The following is a 9,913-nucleotide window of genomic DNA, read 5'->3' as shown; positions in this document are numbered from 1 at the left end:
ACAGAGTGGTCCATTTTCAAAGAAAGCATGTGTGCTAGCTGGACTAACATACAAAGAGTCCCATGTAAAAGTAAGAGGACAACTTCAAAATCCTCCCCATCTCCCATGTCGGCTCCTGCCAGCTGTTGGAGGGTCTGTGTGTTATGGCTTACACTTGTTCTGCTTCGCCTCTTGTTCTGCTTCACCTCTGGGAGTTTTCTGAAGTGGAAATTTCCAGTTTCCTTAGACATGCAGTTGTGTTGTGTGTTGTTTTTCTGGAAACTGTCTTACGAGAGGATGTTTTGCTGAAGCAGACACATAAGAGGATGTTTTGCTGAGAATAAACACATGCTTTTCTGGAAGCTGCCTGGCAAAAGAGTATGTGATATTTTGCTGGAGCTGATGCTTGAGAGAACACATGATGTTTGGAAAGAGTATAAGTATAACCCATCAGACAGTGGACATGCTCTGGCATTGGTTTACCTTGCTGGTCTTCATTGGGCTTTGCCGATGCTAGCCTTCATTAAGAATGTTCTTACAATGGTTTGCCTTGCTTTCTTTGATCTTTGATTGCCATTACTTCGTAAATAGAAACTCACCAGAGAGCTTCTGAAGGAGTTCTGGCTGCTGCTTTCTGCGTCAGTGGACTGGCACTGATCAGGAGAGCCTTGAGGTTTCTTCTGGATCCAGCCGCTGCTGCTGATTCATATTTGGTGTTTTGCTAGTGGACTGTACTGGGGACAATGAAGATTGGAATCACCCCAAAGAACTATTTCTAAACAGGCCCACGTCTCTCTTGTCCTATTAGCCATCTTCCTCCCTACCTTTAGTTGGTGGGCTATAATGGAGGTTGGTGTGTTTAAGACCCCTTAGTCAAGTAGGTTTTGAAAAATATAAGCCAACAGTTCTCAGTGCTTCACTTCTTTAATTTTTGTTTACTTTAAACTTTGAAATAATATTAGATTATCAGATCTACAGTCAGTTGGACCAATTAATTTAAAAATTATTTCCAAGCAGTATTTTTACTTTACTAAATCATTCATAACACATACATTAATTAATTTATAAATCAATTGCTTACAAATTAACTAATTACAGATAACAAAATAGTTTTCCATCACAAGAATAGTTTTTATTTACTGATTTCTTTATTGTTAGTCTATTCCTTTTTAAGGTACTAAGAATGGAACCCATGTGTTTTGCACATGCCAGACAGTAATTTTATCTTTTTTATCATTTACTGAGAATGTGTTATGCCTCAAAGCATTGTCTTTGATTCTAATGATGTCTACTCTAGTGAACTTTAGCCGGCAAGACCAGATCCAGCCTGATACCTGTTGTGTAATGTTTCATTTCCATTTGTTTAGTTATTTTTGTATTAAAAACAAAAGAATCCAGTAGTTGCCACAGAGACACAAAGCTTAAAATATGTGTTGTCTGAAACAGTTTTGCCAAATCCTGATTTACTGTATTACTACACTGTTTATAAATCAATATTCAAATGATGAACCTAATCACCAAAATAAGTCCATCTGTTCTCTATGCTAAATTTACATAGAAAATGTTCTGCTACATTTTAGTAAGTTTCTAAATAATGATTGAAACAAGGAGGAACCAAGATATCGTCTGTTAAGCCGAACGTTTAGTTAACCCAGATAATGTTTTCTACCATAAAATTGAGGTTAGCTTGTGCATATTTAGAGCTGATATGGTCTCAGGTGGCAGTAGTAGCTTGGTTACATTAACTCAGCACTTCACAACTCAGTGTGTGTATGCATCACCTGGGAATCTTGTTAGCAAGCAGAGGAGGATTCCATAGGGATTTGGAGGAGGGGTAGGTAGGTCAGTGTCTGAGTGGGTAGAGCACTGGGTGATGCGAATGTTTCTAGTTAGTAGAACACATTCTGGGTACCAAGGATAGGACAATGTACAACCAGATTTGCCTTCAGATTCATGCCAGGGACACAGAATGGAAGACAAAATGAAGAAGTAGCAAGGTATGGGTGCCTTTCCTCTTGATACTATTGAAAAGCATCAATAATAAAAATCATAAATAGCTCTTCAGGTCTCTGAAGTTTTCAATTAAAATTTAAGTCAAATAAATTAGGAAATGTTAATCTAAACACTATCAAAGGCAGTACTTTAAAAATCATATAAAATTGTTTTGGTGGTTGTTTTGTTGTTCTTCTGTTTATGGTGTCATATCTAGGGCTCCTCTCATAGTGAGGATGTGCAATTCCTCAGCTTCATCCCTATTCCTTACACTAGCCAGGCTACCCTTGAACAAATAATCCTCTTGTCTCATTCTCCAGAGCAGCTGGGATTACAGGCCTGAACCACCAGGGCCATCAAAAGTATATATGAAACTGCATTTATGTGTGTCCATTTTAATAAGCACCTTTCAGTTTATTTCTTCTAATATACTTAGCTTCATTTTCTTTCTTCCTTAAATTTTACTTAAAACTGTTTATGGCATCCCTTCTATTTTGAAATCTGTTGACTTCTGTAGCTATCTTAAAGTTGTAGTTTTGAATCACCTCTGAAGGTCATTGGTGCAAGGGACCGTGATATGTTTTGTAATGTGGTGGCATAATACAGTGGGAAGGGGTGCCTCAGTGGGCCCATGCTAAGGCATCCTCCCCTGCAACCCCTAAGGTACTAGCCATAGAATGGGTCTAGTATAAAATGACATTTATTTGGGACATGGGAAGGGGGTTTGAGAAGGAGTGGAGGCAGTAAAAGAAAAGGGACAGAAAGAGAGGTGAGAGAAAGAAGGGAAGAGGCTCGCCAGAAACACAAGGAGGTGGGAAGAAGACAGAGAGAGAAAAGGAGGTCAAACAGTCCTTTTATAGCAAGCCAGTCTCATAATTGGTTGTTGGTAGGTAACTGTTGGGAGGAGCCTAGAAGAAATGCTAACATTCCTCCGTTTGGTTTAATTAAAAAATGAGAAACTAGAAAGAGATGATGGGGGAGCAAGAATAGGGTTGTCATCTTTACCTACTTCTGCTGACTTTGGGGCAATAGTTTTGTCCTAAACTATGTTGGGGACCCTAAGAAAATGGGGACAGGGATGTTGGTCAACTCTTAGAAGACTTGTCTGTTTCCTTGCTCCCTAGCGCCTGTGAGATCATCTACAGGTAGGAAGGCCCAGGCCCAAGAGAAGTGTCTGTGAGATTAGACTGGAGCATCTGTGGGTTGTTTCTCTGGAGCTGTCCTGGATGTAGATTTTGAGTAAACACCTAACACACACACACACACACACACACACACACACACACACATTTGAGTTTATAGAAGAGATAAATTTGTTAACTGCATGAGGGTCTTTAAGGTGAGCTTAGGGAAAAGAAAAACCTTTTGGCGAGCAGAAGGGGGAAGAATGGCTTTTCCCCCTCAATCTAGAAGACTGAATACATGTCAGTTTAGCATAATGAGAAACATTTTTAAGTTTACTTTTAAAAGATGATAAAAGGAAACTCAAAATCTTGACATAGTAAATATAATAGTTAATCATATAGATTTAGCATGAGAAACACCATTAGTCTACCCACTATCTAAATACTTTTCCCATGTCCCTAGGCAGAGACTGTCTCTTCATCAGGCCCAGAAGATGACAGGCTTTTTTTTTTCCCCCTGTGGAGGAGGATCATAGGAGAAATGACTCACCTTGTCTTAGGCAATATGAGACATTTAATTCTCCAAGTGACTTCTGTTTGTCCACAGTTTAGGTCAAGCCCTAGCAGTGGGTAAGGCAATATAGCACAGTCTTTCTCAGTGGTTATAGAACCACAATCCAGGTAGAATCCTATGTAGCTGTGCTTATATCTTCTTGGAGACCTTGGAGGTTACTCTTAGGATTTGGGAGTCTCTGTCATAGTAAGCTTAAACATTTAAACATTTGACATTATATTTAGCAGATCTCTGACAAGATTGTGAACTAGTATTGAATTTGTGTCTGTTTTTAATTATTTGTTCTAGCAAGCAAAAAAGTTTTGTTATAACTTAATGACAGTAGCAAAAGCAAGGCAGTGATCTTTAAGTTTTTAATGATGTCAACCTTTAAATTAATATTAAAATTACTATTTACCGAGACAGGATAGAAACCATAGGAAAACTTTATCTTAATTGAAAAGTGTCTTGGGAGACCTGTTTTCAAGTCAGGTTGTTGTCCTCAAGCAAGATGGCGGTGAAGTGGGGACTTCCCATTACAAAGATTGGTGACTGCCCTCAACTAAGATGGCTCTGAAGCTATATAGCCAGTCATGTAACTGCACTTAAGTAAGATGCTGCTAAAACTATAGCTCTGCCTCTCTTCCCCCCACCTTTAGCAAAGGTGGTGGAAAGCCATATGTTTGTTATGTCTCAGAATGGAACAGCATTTATTTATAGTAGTGTGGTTACAGGTTAGCAAAGAGACAAATAGTTAGAAATAAAAAAGAGACAAATAGACACATTTCATCTGACCAGCAGGGCATTATGTGCATGTAATGAGATCTCTCCCTGACACCGCAGCCTCGGCCGCCGTGGATCTGGGCAGCTTGGCAGATCTGGGACTGGTGCATAGAACATGGCTGCCTGGTTCTGAGTGCGGACAAGGATCCAGTAACTACCTAGCCCTTATCCTACTCCAGCTGGCTTAGAGCTGGTGTGGACCAGAATGGAAAGAAATCAGATATAAAACAATTTCTCAGGAAGAAGTTTAAGAGTAGGAGGAGCAAGCTAAGTCGGAAACAATGTCTGGGGAGTACTTTTAGAGCTGCAGGAGTCAGGGGAGAGAATCAGTAGTTGGAGGGCTGACTGTTAGGTGGATCAAGGATAGGAACTGAGTTGGGGAGCAGGAGGAATCAAGAGAAGAAGGTTTAGAGCAAAGGTAGGGAAAACCTGAACATAGGAAACCTTCCGTTTTCTGGATTACCTTAAAATAGTGGGATCAAAAGTGCCATTAAGCAACCATTTAGAGTTATTATCTAGTGGGTATTGGGGCCAAATTTGATTGTTGATAGAGTGTGAATTTGGAAGCCTTTAAGTCCAGGAGGCATCCCAGGTACTGGGAGCCTGGAGGTCCCAGCAAAGAAAGACAGCACCCATGGGTGAAGATAAAGGTTATTATTTTCTATCACTTGCAGTGCCCCAAGGATAGACAAATAATAACAGAACGTGCATGGCATAAGCTGGATTACCAAACCGTCACGTGGTAACCAGGGTCCAATTGGCAGACAAGAGCGAGGGGGTGGGGAGGGGCGGGACAAACAGTCCTTTTCTAGCAAGTCAGCCCCATACCTAGCTGTTGCTAGGTAACTGTTGGGTGGAGCCTAGAAGAATTTCGTGGAAAACAAATGCCCAGCCACTGCCTTCCAGCTTTCCTGTCGCTGATTTGGTGTGACTCATCACTCAAGGACATTAATATCACCTGCAGGCCATTCTGATTAGAGAAACAACCAGTATAGTCACAGGTGAAATATTCAATGAGAATACTGTCCATGGCAGTGGTTCTCGCCGCTCAAATGTTACAAACGGCGGATCCGCAAACGGCGCTGAAGGTCTATGGCAACGTTATTTTTAAAGCAATGTATTTAATCATATATTCTATAAAGCATAACTCAGTTTCATCAAAAGTGAACAGTCATATCTTCTGAAATTTTCAATCAGATGTACTGTATGATGCATCATTATTGAAACAAATGTTGCAAAATTTAGTCTCAGAAGCCAGAAGAGAAGGAAAATATATCTGACTTTGAGGTATTTAAGAAAATTGTTACAGTTATTATTTTTAGAAATTTCCCCAACATGAAAATTGGACTTTTTACTATTAAGAGAGTTAAAAATGGTGACGTGACATTATGGAGAAGTTCTGGACTTGTTTGTTGTTACAATTTTTTTTTTTTTTTTTTTTTTTTTTTGGTGCTGGGGAATAAAACCCACTTAGCACATGCTAAATACAACTTCTAGAACTGAGATAAATTATTATCCCTTTTTTTCATGGCTGTGAACACTTTTATTCTGAACCGGTTGGTCAGTATACATGTATTACTTAAAACATACAAGGTATAGAAAATAAAAAATTTTAATGAAACTCCCTTATTGCTTCCCAAAGACAAGACAAAGCTGAAAGACAAGACCCCCTTCTGGGCTCAGTTCAGTGTGTGCAGGATGCTTCAAAGTCTCTGGATTGTAATTGTACAAAGATGGAACTCACCTGCTAAGCTTTAGGAATGCACTTTTCTTCTCTGAGAAGCAGCCTTTTTCTTACTAGAATGTTAGTGTGTCTAAAATAGTAACTTTGATCAAAGAAAGACATGGAAAATTGTTTTAAAGTGGGAGTAGGTAGTCACCAGATGGGCTCCTGGGCGCGCTGATGGGAGTTCCTTCAGACGAGAAAATAATTGATAATTCTGACCCTGTTTGCTTTGTGAGATGGGATCCAGGTAGATGTGACAATACTTTAGGGGCAATAAAAGGGAAAAGGCTGTAATATATGATAAGCGAAGAGCTGAGTAACCAAAGTGAAGAACATAAGGAACCCCGATATACCACTTACAAATCCCCACTATTTTTATTCAGACATTTAACGCTTATGCCTTAAACACATAGTTTAGGTATCAGAATTACCCGAGGAATCAAAAAATTAAGAGTATAATAACCAAATCCCCCTGCATATATGTAGCAAATATGCAACTTGGTCTTGATGCAGGTCTCCAAATAACTGGAGTGGTAACTGTCTCTGACTATGTTGCCTGCCTGAGAATCTCATTCCTCTGAGCTGCCTTGTCTGTGGGAGACCTGTGGGAAACGATGTACCCATTCCTGCAGTGATTTAATGTGTCAGAGGGGGTCTCCCAGGGGGAGACCTCCCCCATCTGAGAGAATAAGAGGAGTGGGGAATGGGGGAGAGCTCTGAGGTGATGGGAGGGTAGGAGGGGGGCCATGACTAGGTTGTAAAGTGAATAAATAAATAAAATCAACAAACCAAAAGAAAAAAAAACGAATAACTTAAAACTGTTTTCTTTAGAAGTAACACTAAATGGATGGGCAGAGTGGTAAGAGTGGCCCTTCTTAGTGCTGCTATGCTGCCATTATTGTGTCGCATGTCATTACAGTGAATGCCAAACCAATACAACACGCAGTCCTTGTCTCGAAAGTGCCGGCAGCCCTAGGTGCAAGACACATGGCCGCCACTGTGTTCTCCGAGTTGTGAGGAAGGATGGAGAAAACAAGGGGAGGCAGTTTTATACCTGTTCTCTGCCCAGAGGAGCACAGTGTGGATTTTTTGAGGTATGTGTAAAATTTCCCATGCTTACTGTAGCTTGCTTTTATTTGTTTATTTATTTATTTATTTTTACTGTGAGTTTTATTTATTGTAATGTGACAGATCTCAGTGTTTGCAGTTTCTTCATTTGCTTGTTTGTTTGAGGTAGGATCCTCCAAATTAGAGGATTTCAGTTACCACTATACCTGGGTTTACCTTTCCATTTTAAAGGGCCGTATTAGTAGTCAGTATAAAGCATGGGTATTAAATAACTTAGGATGTGAAGAGATGCAGCAAATAATACTCATGACAGAATAGCTATTGGATCAGCAAAGAGTTTCATGTTTGTACTCACAAGTATAACAATGTTGCTCTTGGTTCATAATGATAGATAGGTAGTATTGAGGCCGGATATAGTGAGTCATGTCTGCATTCCAAGTGCTGGGCAAGTTGAAGCAACAGGTTCTCGACTCTGATTCCAGACTAATATGATGGATTCCAGAGCAGCTTGGATGGTGAGACCCTGGAGTGAAGGATGGAAGAGAGGGAGGGAGGGAGCGAGGGAGGGAGGAGGGGAGGGGGGAAGGAAGGAAGGAAGGAAGGAAGGAAGGAAGGAAAGAAGGAAGGAAGGAAGGAAGGAAGGGTGGAAGGAAAGGTAGGAGGGAGGAAGAAAGGGAGGGAGGGATGAAGGAAGGAAGGACTAAGAAATACTAAGTATGAGTCCTTTAAGTTTCATGACATAGACATTGAGTACATGAGAAAAATCAACACTTAGCCTGATGATCGCCTTGGATTTGCTATAACCTTAGTGAATTTTACATGAGTGTAAGCTGGTGGGGTCAGAGGAACGGGAAGGACAGCCTGTGATACCCTAGCCACGGGGATCCTATGTCTGGTGTAGGAGGCAGGAGCATAGGTCCCTTCAGTCAGTTCACCTGTCTGCTTTCCTCAAGTATAACATTCTCACATGCTGAGTGCTCTTCCAGTGTTTGAGAACACACATTTCCCTCACTTACACTTCTTAAAACATCTAATAGAAAAAGGAAAATAGCGATCTGTTTCAGTGCTGAACCCCAAAATTGCTGGTTTGTCTTACTAAGGAAGAAAAAGGTTTTCTGCCCCGTGTCCAAACTTTTTAAGGGCACTTCCAGGTGAAATTAGACAACTTGAGTTCCTACACTTGATGTACATATTTCATACTAGACTCGCAGGTTTTCTTAAGAACCACTTCAAATATAATAGAAAAATAGACTTCGTAATTTTATTTTGCTAATACTATCTCAGCCTCCTTCATTCCTCTCGTGAGATCAAATACTAAGAGTAGAGTAGCTCTTTCCTAATTTAGTCTGTGCAAATATCTGCTGGGATTTTCCTTTGCCTAGGAAATTAATGAATTTAGTATTATTACAGTATAACAAATATTTGGCAATATTTTAATTAAAACAGACATATAGCTGAGACCCTGGTAGTAGCTTAAAATCAAGATTGGATAGTTTTCAGTTACTCTGGATAAAGGGAGGAATTTTATATATCCTTTGATAAAGTGTTTTGAAATGTGATCAGTTTATTGTGTGATTCAAACAATAAATAAATGTAAATTAAATGCTTTTCCACTTTTTTAAAGTGTGATAATTAATAGTTTCCATCTGTTGCACAATGCCAAATTACTCGTCACAGCAGTGACTGTCATATCAACTGAGGCTAATCTCGTCTGCTCAGCACTGTGTTCTTTGTAACCTCTCTTCTTCCTCCCTCAGTGGGCAGATCTGTCCTTCCCATTCTGCAGACACGGCAAGCGCTCCATTATGAAAACTGTGTTGAAGATTGGACCTAATAATGGGAGGAATTTCTTTGTATGTCCTTTGGAGAAAGAAAAGCAGTGTAATTTTTTCCAGTGGGCAGAAAGTGGACCAGGAATGGAAATTATTCCAGGATGCTAATATTTTTCTCTTTGTAAAGAATGGCTGGTATATAAAACTCATCAAACATACAACATTCAGTCCCGCTTTTTAATAGAAAGCTTATACAACACATGTTGTGCATACAAATTAAGATCCTGTAGTATTTGAGATGTATTCTTTGTTTAAATATGTGACCTTCACTTTTTTTGTTGTAATAATAAACACACTATTTCACCAGAGCCACAGTATATTTTCTTTAAAATGCATATTCAATATATTTAATAATGATGTCAATAAAGTACTCTTAGTATGATTTTGGTCTTTTGTAAGTTCTTTGGTGAGCAGTAATTTGTTTTTTTAGGAGATTATGTTTATATAGCATTATAAAATTCTTATTCTGTTATGAATATTTTTCTCAAGGTACCACCACTGTGTACAACATCTCATTAAATATATTCCTCATTTTCTTAAACTCAATTTAAAATATAAGAGCTCTTTTATGAAAGATAATACAGTATTTCACTCAGCAAATATTAATATCCTAGAGATACACAGAAACCTTCAAAGACTTTCAGTGTTTTCATAGAAAATTGTGGAGATCCAAACTAACATAATTCCTAGGATTGAAGTCACAGCATAAGCTGGGCAGAGGTGGTGTACCCCTTTAATCCCAGCACTTGGGAGGCAGAGATAGGGGGATTTCTGAGGCCAGCCTCAGAGTGAGCCAGCCTTGTCTATAGAGTGAGTTCTAGGACAGCCAGGGCTATACAGTGAAACCCTAGCTCAA

General features: G+C 39.4%; 1 protein-coding gene across 1 annotated transcript in view; it reads left to right on the top strand.

Moving 5' to 3' along the window:
• Nucleotides 1–9,439, top strand: part of Neil3 (nei like DNA glycosylase 3) — a 50,468-nt gene extending 41,029 nt beyond the window's left edge. Inside the window, exons 9-10 of the mRNA XM_031339808.1 lie at nt 7,077–7,251; nt 8,983–9,439. Of these exons, the coding sequence (XP_031195668.1) occupies nt 7,077–7,251; nt 8,983–9,165 (358 nt within the window). The 3' untranslated portion in view covers nt 9,166–9,439. The remainder of the gene's footprint in view (nt 1–7,076; nt 7,252–8,982) is intronic.
• Nucleotides 9,440–9,913: the final 474 nt, after the last annotated feature.

This window comes from Mastomys coucha, unplaced genomic scaffold (assembly GCF_008632895.1).
Source record: "Mastomys coucha isolate ucsf_1 unplaced genomic scaffold, UCSF_Mcou_1 pScaffold22, whole genome shotgun sequence".
Classification (NCBI taxonomy): domain Eukaryota; kingdom Metazoa; phylum Chordata; class Mammalia; order Rodentia; family Muridae; genus Mastomys; species Mastomys coucha.
The sequence above is the reverse complement of the archived record's forward strand: the minus strand, read 5'-3'. Positions and strand labels throughout refer to the sequence as shown.